The sequence below is a fragment of the Cynocephalus volans genome, chromosome 8, assembly GCF_027409185.1.
Source record: "Cynocephalus volans isolate mCynVol1 chromosome 8, mCynVol1.pri, whole genome shotgun sequence".
Classification (NCBI taxonomy): domain Eukaryota; kingdom Metazoa; phylum Chordata; class Mammalia; order Dermoptera; family Cynocephalidae; genus Cynocephalus; species Cynocephalus volans.
This window is the reverse complement of record NC_084467.1, coordinates 116,250,057-116,262,780: the sequence shown is the minus strand read 5'-3', so window position 1 is coordinate 116,262,780 and position 12,724 is coordinate 116,250,057. Positions and strand designations below refer to the sequence as shown.

Below are 12,724 nucleotides of genomic sequence, written 5' to 3'. Positions count from 1 at the left end.
GTGATGCCTCACCAGCGGTGTCAGTTTCCTGTGGCGGCTTTCATAAATTACCAGAAATTTGATGTCTTAAAACAACAGAGATTTATTCAAACGATTCTGGAAGCCAGAAGTCTGAAATCCCTATCACTTGGCCAAATTCAATGTGCTAGCAGGATCCTGCTTCCTCTGGTGGCCCTAGGGGATAATTCCTTTCTCGCATCTTAGCTTCTGGTGGCTGCTGACACTTCTTATCTTGTTCCCATCATTCTAGTCTTCAAGGACAGCATCTTCAAATCTCTCTCTGCTCCATCTTAACATTTCCTTCTCCTCTGTGTTCTGTTTCAAATTTCTCTCTGCCTCTCTCTTATAAGGATGTTTGTGATTGTACTTAAGGTCCACACAGATACTCTTTCCATCTCAAAATCCTTCATTTAATTACATCTTCAAAATATTTGATGTATGGTGTGATAATTTAAAATTCCAGGGATTAGAACATGCACACCTTTTGAGGAAGCCATTTTTTAACGTACCAAACCAGCTACAGAAATGAGACCCTCTACCTCTGGCACAGAGAATGTACTCAAAAATATTTATTAAATGAATGGAAAAATCACTCCTTTCTGGAGCGGAGCTTCCTTATTTTTTTTTTTACACTAAATTGTTTCTCCAATTGTGAATGAACCCTTTCCAAACCAAACTTCTTTCTGCCATGCTGCTTTGCACTATATCTCAAACTACCTCTTTGAGCTACTACTTTCTCTTACTCCAGTTTCTCTTGAGAGGTAATCTCTCAGGCTCCAGCTTGTCATCACTCCTTTTATTCATTCATTCAACAAATTTTCAGTAAAGGTGCTATGTCTGTAGATATTTCCAAGGGAAGTGAGGAAAGAGCATGTAATCAATAAGAAAACAAGACTCAAAATTCCAAGGGGGTTCTGAAATAAGTTAGTAAGTATTTATGAAATACCCACTGTAGTTAAGGTTGTTGCTTATTGAGTACAGTCCTCAAGTCTAAGACCTCTCTTCTTGAGGTTGGAGGTGAAACAGCAAGGCAAATGGAAATAATGATGTAATAATAATTGATAATATACCACTGAGAATCTTCAGAGGTTATAATCTGTGAGAGGATGTCAGTGGATTGTTCCTTGATCCACCTGTCTTTCAGCCTCTTGTTCTTCTTGTTGTTTTTTCAGGCACTCAAGTGGACAGAGAGCATGAGAAATTTGAGTGGAAGACACATAGAGGAGTTTGTCTTGGTGGGTTTCCCTACCTCTCCACCCCTCCAGTTGTTCCTCTTTGTCTTTTTTTTTGCAATTTACCTGTTGACATTGTTAGAGAATGCACTCATCGTTTCCACTATCTGGCTCACTCCAAGCCTTCATCGCCCCATGTTCTTTTTTCTTGGCCATCTCTCCTTCCTGGAGCTGTGGTACATCAATGTCACCATACCCCGGCTCTTGGGAGCCTTTATTACCCAGGACGGTAGAGTCTCCTATGTAGGCTGCATGACCCAACTCTACTTCTTCATTGCCTTAGCCTGTACAGAATGTGTCCTATTGGCAGTTATGGCCTATGACCGCTACCTGGCCATCTGTGAGCCCCTCCGTTACCCTAGTCTCATGCCTTCCAGGCTGGCCACTCGGCTTGCTGCTGCATCTTGGGGAAGTGGCTTCTTCAGTGCCATGATGAAGCTTCTTTTCATTTCCCGTCTGTCTTACTGTGGACCCAACATCATAAACCACTTTTTCTGTGATATCTCACCACTACTCAACCTCACCTGCTCTGACAAGGAGCAAGCAGAGCTAGTAGACTTCCTCCTGGCCCTGCTGATGATTCTACTCCCTCTATTGGCTGTGGTTTCATCATATGCTGCCATCATTGCAGCCATCCTGAGGATCCCAACAGCTCAGGGACGCCACAAAGCCTTCTCCACTTGTACCTCTCACCTGGCAGTGGTTGTTATCTACTACTCATCCACTCTCTTCACCTATGCACGGCCCCAGGCCATGTACACCTTCAACCACAACAAGATCATCTCTGTGCTCTACACTATCATTGTACCATTCCTTAACCCAGCTATCTACTGCTTGAGAAACAAGGAGGTGAAGGATGCTTTCAGGAAGACAGTATTGAGCAGATGCCACTATCTTAGTGATATTCCTGACTGATCCTGGCAGGGAAGAAAATATCAAGGTTTTAATAAGGGCTCCAAAGAAATCATAGAATGGGCTTAAAAGGAACATAAATATCAGTTAGTCCATGGTTTTAAAAATATTGTCTGGGGACCTCCTATTATTCATGAAAGTTTACAAATTTTAAATTTTGTATGGGGGTTTCTAATGCATACCCAGTATCACCAGCTTTCCACCAGATAAAAGAGAGGAGTGGAAAAGTAGCATGCTGTCAAGTTATTTATATAATTTTTAAGTGAAATTAATTTCTTATAAAATAGCTGCACTTTTTATCACAATTGACTAAGGATGTACCTGTATTTAAAAAGAAAACATGAATTGCATGATTTTTATTCACAAGATACTTTACAGAAGGCACAAGACATGGTTATTTGCCTCAACATTTTTATGGCTTTAGAGAGAAAATGGAAAATACTCAACTTTTGAGAACATTAGAAAACATTAACACAAAGGAAAAATATGAAGTTCTCCAGTAAACTTTAATCTCTTAATTTAAAAAAAAATTACTCTATTTTTCTTACCAAAGATAAGTGCATATTTATCAAGACTATTTCCCCAGAACCAGACATTTTACAGTATATAAACACTGTACTTTTTCTCACTCAATGTGAAGATGTAGTCTACCTGTTTTTTTCAGTATTAACCCTTAATTGAAAGTCTTTTTTTTCTTTTTACAGCGATAAGATCAAATTTATAATTCCTTTTTACTTTAAACACTCACAGTTCTAATTTTTTTTTTTTTTTTGGCACCCTGGAATGATAACAACAGTCATACCAAGAAAAGACCATGTTTTGTTTGTACCAGTTCTTAGTTCACAATAGTAGCTAAAAAGATTTTTAAAAAGAAAACTGAGATAGTAATTATAGTTTTGTCCATAAATCTCCCCATGGTAGTATTTAATCAGCCAGATTCTTCTGCTTTTTCTTATCTTCCTCTGCAATGATGTTATGCACTTATTATGTCATACAAGGAAAATGGGATTCAGTTCATTTTCTCATTTAACTGATATTTTAGGTTCCTGCTATCTACCAGGTACTGTTTTGAAATGCAATGAATTTGGTAGTCTGCTCTTGAGAACCTCTAGTTCAGGATATGTTTTAACTGATTTTTTAAGAGACTCAATCTTCCAATCTTCTACAAAATTTTGCAACTTAATTTAGCAGAACTTTATATTTATTTATTTATGTATTTTTAGTGAAGCAAAGCAAATACTACTTTAATTGCAGGGGGTCAGTGATAAAAGAGGGAGGTGAACTTAATACAGAAATTATGCACTAACAGTATATCACATATTGTACACTGGTAATGATATTCAATGCTGTACCCCACAGATATGTACAATCAACTATATTCCAATAATAAAAAAAAAGAATAACCCAGAAATTTTTATTTAAGAATCAGTGCACAGTGGGCTCCACCTCTAGTTTAAAATGAAGGCTGGAAAGATAAGACAATGCCTTGGTGGAGAATCCAGTTAACTCATGAGCCACTTAATCAGAAACAACTGCACTATTTCATTCAAATATCTGGGAAAATTCTAAAATGCCCCAAATTCTTATGTCCATACACAAGCATATTACAAAAAAAATTGAATATTAAGTTAACTTTTCTGAACACCTTCTAATTGCTAATCGTAACACAAATGCTGACAAATAAAAGCATTCATTTATATATCACATTTACCTTCTCTATTTCAGGAGAATGGTATTAAACCTTAATTGTATTAAACCCGTCTCTTACTTACTGGAGTTTTCCTAACAGAGGAAGTTCTGGTTTTTGAAATGTACTAACAAATGTCTAAGGGCTGAGTAAAGTGATTACAGTAAAAATATTTGAAAAAAATAATGACATATGACTAGAATAGTTTCTGACACTTAGAAGATATTCAATACATATGTACCAAGCTTCTACAGATTGATAATACAGAATATCACCAAAGAACCAGCAGTGAGCAAGGAGACTATCTAGAAATGGATGAAGTGTTATCCCAATTTTCTGTGGGAGAAAATTCCTTTTGAAATTTCCCATTGAATTGGAAAATACTAAGGACTAAATAATCGTTTCTCCTAGAAATGTAAACAGAGGACTTTGTAGTTAGGATTTTGCTACTCTTCCTTATGAGAATTCTGTTATTTTAATAAAGAGTTTAATTTTATATTTGGGGAGGTTATTCTGTCATGACTAAATCTCATGTTTCTGAACTCCAGAGAAGTGCCAGCTCCTGTGTTGGTCAAGAGACTAGGCATCCCTGAGTGTGCAGGTATCCTAACCCATGAAGCAACATATATAAAGAGATAATTGTACAATTGTACAATTTTCATGCCTCCATATGGTCTTACTACCTTGTACTTTCTCTGATACCTGTGTATGCTTCTGAATGTGTACTATATGTACATAATAAAAGTAAACATACATATATTCTTTCTCGTTTTTGAAAAGAAACAGATATCATTTGAATGCAGTATATTTATTGTTTACATCTAATGAATTACTGAGACACATCTGTGTATAGAATTCATACTTGTAAACACAGCATCTGAGTGTGTTTGGAGTTTGTATGCATGTGAGTGCTCATATACTTGGGTCTCCAAATAAGGGCAGATACATATTATTCTCACATTCTGAATGACTTGGTTATAGCACTATCTTTTCCCAGAGGACCTTATTATTTGTGAGACCATTCCTCAGAAAGAGAAGGAGAACAAACACACAGGCACACTTTTCTCTCACCTTCCTCTTCCCCAGAGTCTGGTTGGGAAGGTGAGGCAGTGTACGTCCAGCCAGTCTAAGGCCTCTCTTGTGCCTTGAGGTTCCACTTAGCTGGCTAGCTCCTCCCTTCATTTTCCTCCAATATCCCCACGAGCCCTGGAAAGGCCAAAAAACCTTCCCAAAGGCTGTTTCTCTTGGGAGGTCCCCTGTGGGTGGAAGGGAGCTGGTTCATGCTCCTCCAGTAGCTTAGAGGCAGACAGCAGCACAAATAGCTCCATTCTGTGCCTTCTTCAAGCCCAGCTGAGACACAAACCAGACTTTCCTGGCAACTCTGTATGCTTAGGGACATTGTTGTCCTCCTCCTGGTCTACCTAATTTCTTCATTTGTCTCAGTGAAGCTGGCCATCCCTGATAAGTTGGAGAAAGAAGTTATATCACAGAAAAAAATGTGAGTTGAAAAAAACTCTCAGATATTTCCAAAAGGGGAATTTGGTCAGCTTTAATTATTTATTATTATGAAAGGAAGCAAGGAATAATTGAAAATTATTTTTTATTTTAATTATTGATTCATCAGAACTTTTATTGATTTTTATAAATAGCTTGTCTTCTTTGAGCCTATAAATAGTGCTACAACAGGGTGTAAATGGGGAGGGAGGACTTAGCACGTATATGGATTAATTTCAATTCAACAAATATTTTTAGCACCTATGCATATCAATCCATATGAAAAATGTTATGAATTCGGAGGTATTATGTGATATGGATTCTAATGTCATTTTAAGACTCTACTGTGAGAATCTACTCTAGATAAAATAGGCCTGAGTCTCTGAAAATTGCCCAGTGGTCTGATCACCTGAAGATACCTCAATTTAATGCATCAGCACAAATTCTTGCCTTGCAAAGTGTAGAGTCCGGGTCTACTCTGACTTAAGAGACACAAAGAAAGAAAGTAGCAAAGAGGATAGAATTAATGAATGAAAGCACACAAATGAATACTCGTATTTCAGGAGTGGTGGGTGAAATACGGGTATGCTAGTATGCATATGGGTGTTTATGTTAAGTAGAAGGCAAATGGGATAGTGGTTACAGAAGTTTTGTTAACTTATAACTCCTTAGTAGACAAAGGGCAATTTCACTTTTCTTGTAGGACACGGAACATTATTCAAACAAAGCATCGATTGCATCATGTGATCACATGTATCCTCAACTTGAAATCTTGAGACAAGCTGCAAAAGTTAATCATGCTCAAAATGAAAGCCATAGAAGTTAAGCCACTTTCCCCAAACTACATAGATGGAAAGAAAAGTATTTCAAAATATAGGCCATGGTTTTGGAAAGTTATAAAGAGAGTAGAGAATCAGGGATACAAAATACAGATTTATTTTTTTCTCTAAGGTTTTCCAAGCCAGCTCACCGTAGAAACTGAGAAGTGCAGAGGGGCTCACTACATGACAGCTAGGTATTCTGTCCTGCTACAAACTTACGATCTGCTGTGCAGATCGTAATACAGTTGTTTCTAAGAGGTCCTGGGAAAAGGAAGTTGGACTAGAATTCAATCCCTTTAAAACTGACTTGAATGAATATATGATTCTCTCCTTTAGGTAATGTCTTGCTGTTATGGGTCCAAAACTGATATGTCTACTCTGGCCAACCTATACGTTTTTCTCACCTCCCTGCAGGAGTTGGCAGAAGACTAGATTGAACATAAGTGATCTCACCCTACTTGTGTTCCACTTTGGATACTTCTGGGACCCTCAGCATAGCCAGACCAATCTCCATACAGCTTCTACAGCAATTTTTTAAATGCTCTCCTTTCTAGGAGCATTATGATCACATAATTCTTCCCCCCTGCCCCTCATTTTCCCAGCAACAACAGAGCAGATTCTTTCCCAATCCCATCATGATCCTGGGTTCATTGTCCACTACGTATGGGGAAGGCCTTCCTCACCCTCCCTGGGAAATCAGAGGGAGAGCCTCTGGTTCCTTTCCAGTGGAAGGCTCCAGAGGATGAAGCTATTTTTATTCCCTGTTTTCAGAATGAAATCAAGCCTTAAATCCCATATGTATTTCCACAGCCTGCTGATTTTGCTCTCCATTAAATATTCCATTTAAACTGGGATCATCCAAGGAGGATGATCACAGACTTTAGGGAACTAACAACCTGATTGCATATATATGAAAACTGGGTGTTTTAGTCCACAGGGGGGGAAAAAAAAAAAAGACATGATGATAAAGGGTTCATGGGGAGCGACTGGAGAGTGAATGAACCTGATAGTTATTTTCAAACAGTGAAAGGTTATTCTTTGAGAAAGTGGTGATACTTATTCTGTGCAGCTCCAGTATAACAGAACCAGGACCAACGAATGTGGGAGCATTAGGTTCCAGAAGAGACAGATATGCATCCTCCAAACAGAGGGTTTTTGTTTGTTTGTTTGTTTTCATAAGGCTGTCTTGTAGATATTGAGTTTTCTGTTCCTGGAGAGGATCAGGCACAAATTAGGCGAATACTCGGGTCTGTGCATTGGAGATCCACAACTTTGGAGGAAGTTAAATCATATGGCCAATCAGGTTCCTTGCAGTATGAAGATCCTGTTTCTAGAGCTGAACACTCTCTCTACTTCTTTAGCAATGTGTTCATATGTGTGTATGTGTGCACATATGCAATTAATACAATGAAATATCAATTGTGAAAGCTAATTAAATATGCCTGTTTTTGAGAAAAACCATAATATCATAACTGTAAGACTCACATTTTTTCTTATTCTGTTCAAATTAAATAAAATTAAAGATGGTTTGTCTTTCTTGAGCATACATTAATTGGATCATAGAAGAAATTAAACTGAATGGAGTGTGCATAATAACCAGGGATTAAAGCTTCCACATACTAAAATGTAATCATTATTAAATTGCTACTTTGCCACTATATAGTTGTTTAAGGTTAGGAAAATCACTTAAACATTCTAGGACCCCTTTATATGAGAGGGGAAAAAAGGAAGTTTGAATTAAAATATCACTGGTTTTACAATGCTATTATTCATGAACTAAGTTCACAATTGACAACTGAGAGTCGGCTACTAGGAACAATGAAACAGTTTAAAGCTGCTGCTAAATAATGTGTTTAAGATTCAGAGTACTGGAATCTTCACCTGGCTCTGGGCTCTCATCCTGACATGTATTCTTCATTTACTGCTAATTTTTTATACCTCATCTAGAGTGCTATTACAACTGCTATCAAAGGTTTTAATGCTCAAAAAAATCCCAAAAAACAAAACAAACAAACAAACAAAAAACACTTCCCCAAGTCACAGATTATCCTCTGCTTACTAATACACAAAAGGCAGTGGGTTATAAAAATGAAATTTGGTATTTAATTTTGAGTCTGTCATTAAGCAACCAGCTGTGTGATCTTCAGCTAAATATTTAATATCTCTGGGCCAAAGGATACTACAACATTTGTCCTAGTTAGCTCCCTGCTTGTGACGATTAGATGAAAAGATGAAAGTGTGCTTTAAGATATTATAAAGTAATAAGCAAACGTGGGACATCATCTGGCCCTGGAATGCTGCCATACATTCAGTGCACCCTCCTCAGGATCCAGTTGCTGTAGAACATCCTCTGGAGGGAAGATTGTAACCATGTGAGCCTTGCTCTTGTCCTCATATGTCTGCCAGATGGACTGTCCAACAGTCTTGGCAGATACTGGGATGTGACAATGTAGCTCTACGGGTTAGAAACCTAACCCCCTTACTATATCTCCAACTTTTGATAAAGCATTCCACCTCCTTGTACATTAATTTTTCCACTTATAAAAATGGAACAATTATATACATATATTCACACATATATACACATATACACATATCATTTGTATATTTAATAGAATTTTGAAGATCAAATGTGATCATTTGTACTTCCAATCATTTTCCTGTTTTACCTGGTGACTAGAAAAGCTAAGTTTCATGCTCAATTGATTAAACTACTTATTCAGATGTTCTTGAGATAATGCTGTATATACTCTATTTTCTTTATTTCTTTGTTCCTTTAAAAGTGCTAATTTATTGGTAATGCTACATCTGGACTTTTATATTTCTGTTGGGATTAGAGGAAGAATGAATAGATTCATAATTCCTGTAAAAATATTCCTTACTTTGTTTGTTAATTCTTAGTCTTAAAATTAAATGAGGTGTTTTTTTGTTTGTTTTTTTGTTTTTGTTTTTTTATTTCCAGCTTCAAGTCCAAGGCATCAACCCTGAGAATGACAATATTTATTGCCAAGGTACTCAGAATATATTGCATTATTTCCTTGAGTCATTCTTAAAACAATGTTTTTAGGCTAGAATTTTTCTAGGGGGCACTAGGGATGGTTCCAGGAAAAGAGGACATTAGGACATAATGCCTTGCCTGTAGTTTTCTGGAATATAAAAATACATCCAGGGACTAATTTCAAGTGCATGACTCTGGAGACTGATATCCTATTACTTTGGACCAAGGAAGTGCCTTTCAAACAGCATGCTACCCCTCCTATTAAATACACAAAAGACATATGTCCATTTAGCTAGAAACATGTTAATACCATCTGTTCATTGCAAAGCATGGAGATGTGGTAAGAGAAAGCCAGAATGGAGACCAGCCTAAACTACTCACAAATAGATTTTGAGTTTGATTTGGACTCTTGAATACAGAGATTAAAAGAAAGCAGAATGAAGGGAAAGCTAGGGACGATTCATAAAACTTGCCTTGTTTATGAGACCCATTGTCCCATTGTCTTGTCAATATTAGGTTGTGATGTGCAAGGCCAAGTTTTGTGTGGAGTGTGTGTGTGTATTTAAGGAATTGTATTCTAACAGAAAACAAAATTATTTGTTTAATTTGCACTTTTATAAATTTTTTGCCTTTTTTTTTTTTTGGTTATCTCTGTCTGTTTTCCTCTCTAAATATGAATAATTAGGAGTTAACTATTCTTCATTCTTTTATGATACTAAAGCTGAGATCTAAGTGAGAGGAGGGAAATGGATAGGGCAGGTAGTCGTTTTCCAGGTCTTTTACTCCATGACCACTTCCTTCAAGAAAAAATAGCCCTTTCCTAGTTGTCTGACATATTTATGTCACAAAAGTCAGGCTGTTGAGAAATGGAGAACAAGAGTGATTTGGGCTCTGGAGAAGAGCAGGAAAGAGGAATCAATCAGTAGGACACAGAGAAAGTCTAGAAATGGTAAGGTGTTCAATCTCCAGTAGGTTTTGGAATGATTCTCAGCCTAAGCTGGAAAGAGGCCACACATTTTTCTGAATTAATGGACAGCAATGGAGACAGTCACTAATAAAAGGCATCATCATCATCATTATTATTATTTATTATTATTATTATTATTATTATTATTATTATTATTATTATTATTGATATTACTCTCGAACAGATTATGAGTTCTTAATTTAACACCTTTGAAAAAATCCTATGGCCCTCTCCCCTTTTCTTGTTCACAAATACTGCTGTTTGCACCATTTAGCTTTCTATTGTTTTGGATGAGGGTGTGAGACTAAGAGGAGGGGTGGGGTGAGAAGGGGGTTGGGGGATACCATGTATGTGTAAGTAGACTAGCCTAGAAAGGTAACAGTAAATATCCATATGAACAGTTCTAAAGCCCATTTGATATTCACAAAATCTGGTGAACTCTACCCTATTATTACCACCTTGGAAATAAAGTAACTAATATTTTGAAAGCATAACTAATATGTTCAGGTAGCTCTAGAGAGACAAAATTACATCTGAAGGTACTTTTTTCAAATACCTAACCAAGTATTCTATACAATCAGTTAGATTGAAGCAGATATTACCCTTTGAATTATTCATTCAATTTTGTTCTCTGAGGAGGTGGTGACTATTTGTATCAAATCTGGTTTTGCTATTAATTATCCTGTGGGTGTGCTCAACTTTGCTTCATTCAAGTTTTACAACCTTGTTTGATAAAAACAGTAGGATTCTACTCATTTTACAGATAGACAGCGTAATGCAACCACTCCAGAGTCACAGGAATTGTACCTAGAGAACGGACATGGGGTCTTCTGCTTCATTTCTACACGCAGTAGATGAGGATGTTGAAAGGGAGGTATGAGTTTATCTTCCATTCCCAATAGTGATATACTGGCAGAGCACAGCTCTGGGAATTAGGAAATTATGATTTCACTTGTGTGTGACCTTAAACAAGTTATTCCTCTTGAGCTAATATGAAAAAGAAATTAAAGTAAAATCTCCCTAAATTCCGTCTTTGCTCAGAAGTTTTTGGTTTCATCATAATTGAAGAGAAAATAAAGACATAAAAGCAAGAGAGCTCCTATTATAATGAATTTACCAGTGGTGGTTCTATCAGTATAAATAATCATAGGTTGCTCTATCAGTTTAAATAATCATAGGTTGGTGCTTGGGACATGGAAAGAACTGACTTTGTCTGTGCCCACAGCCAGTCACAATCCCCAGGTTTCTGGATGTACAAAATCGTACAGCAACCATGCATTTTATTCTTCTGGGATTTCCAACACGACCAGCCTTCCAGTTTCTCCTCTTCTCTGTTTTCCTGGCAGTCTACCTGCTGACGCTGCTAGAGAACCTAGTTATCATCCTAACCATTCGCAGTGATGGGCAGCTGCACAAGCCCATGTACTTCTTTCTGAGCCACCTCTCTTTCCTGGAGATGTGGTATGTCACAGTCGTCAGCCCCAAGATGCTGATGGATTTCCTCAGCCATGACAAGAGCATTTCCTTCAATGGCTGTATGACTCAACTTTACTTCTTTGTGACCTTTGTCTGCACTGAGTACATCCTCCTTGCTGTCATGGCTTTTGACCACTATGTAGCCATTTGTAATCCACTGCGCTACCCAGTCATCATGACCAACGGGCTCTGTGATGCACTGGCTGGGGCTCCTGGTTCTCTGGTCTCACAACTGCCATGATTAAGATGATTTTCATAGCCCGACTTCACTACTGTGGCACTCCTCATATTAATCACTACTTTTGTGATATCTCTCCACTCCTCAATGTCTCCTGCGACGACTCCTCACAGGCCGAGCTGGTGGACTTCTTCTTGGCCCTCATGGTCATTGCTGTCCCCCTTTGTGTTGTGGTGGCCTCTTATGCAACCATCCTCACCACAATCCTCCGGATCCCTTCTGCTCAGGGCCGCCAAAAGGCATTCTCCACCTGTGCCTCTCACCTGACAGTAGTAATTCTGTTTTATTCCACAACTCTTTTCACCTATGCCCGTCCCAAGCTCATGTATGCCTACGATTCCAACAAAGTGGTATCTGTTCTCTACACTGCCCTTGTCCCACTCCTCAACCCCATCATTTACTGTCTGAGGAACCATGAAGTAAAGGCAGCCCTCAAAAAGACAATGCTTTGCAAAGGAAGTAGGCCCAGGGGAGATGGGGCTTTTAGTAGTTAAGAAACTTATAGAATCCCTTTAGACCTGAATCAGGTCTGAAACTATGCACTTTCTCCTCCAGTCTCACCTTAGGTTATCCATCAATCTCCAGTGCTTTAACACTGCCCTCCCATATGTATGTATCTGTGCACAAACCTGACTAGAGAACCATATTCTCAAGTAGCCTCTACTACCAGGTCAAGAGATACATTTTAAGCATTTTACAAAAACTTTTTGAAATGAGGAAGGAAGGAAAGGACAGAGGGACGGAGGGAGGGAGATGGATACTTCCTTCATATGAGTTACCAAAATAAATTCTAGACATGATAGACAGTTTAATTAAAGAATAGAACCATCTTTCTGCTCTGAGATTAGAAATGAACTTTAGGGCTTTTAAAAGTAATAGACAAAATTTACATGAAGTAA

At 37.8% G+C, this 12,724-nt stretch overlaps 2 protein-coding genes across 2 annotated transcripts; both read left to right on the top strand.

Moving 5' to 3' along the window:
* The first annotated feature begins 1,193 nt into the window (after positions 1–1,193).
* LOC134385146 (olfactory receptor 6P1) lies at positions 1,194–2,147 on the top strand. Its single transcript, XM_063107060.1, has one exon. The coding sequence runs from the start codon at positions 1,194–1,196 to the stop codon at positions 2,145–2,147; it is 954 nt and encodes a 317-aa protein (XP_062963130.1).
* A 9,237-nt stretch (positions 2,148–11,384) lies between these two features.
* LOC134384321 (olfactory receptor 6Y1-like) lies at positions 11,385–12,319 on the top strand. Its single transcript, XM_063105865.1, is given in 2 exon segments — positions 11,385–11,796; positions 11,799–12,319. Coding segments are annotated over 2 exon segments (933 nt in total).
* The last annotated feature ends 405 nt before the right edge of the window (positions 12,320–12,724 follow it).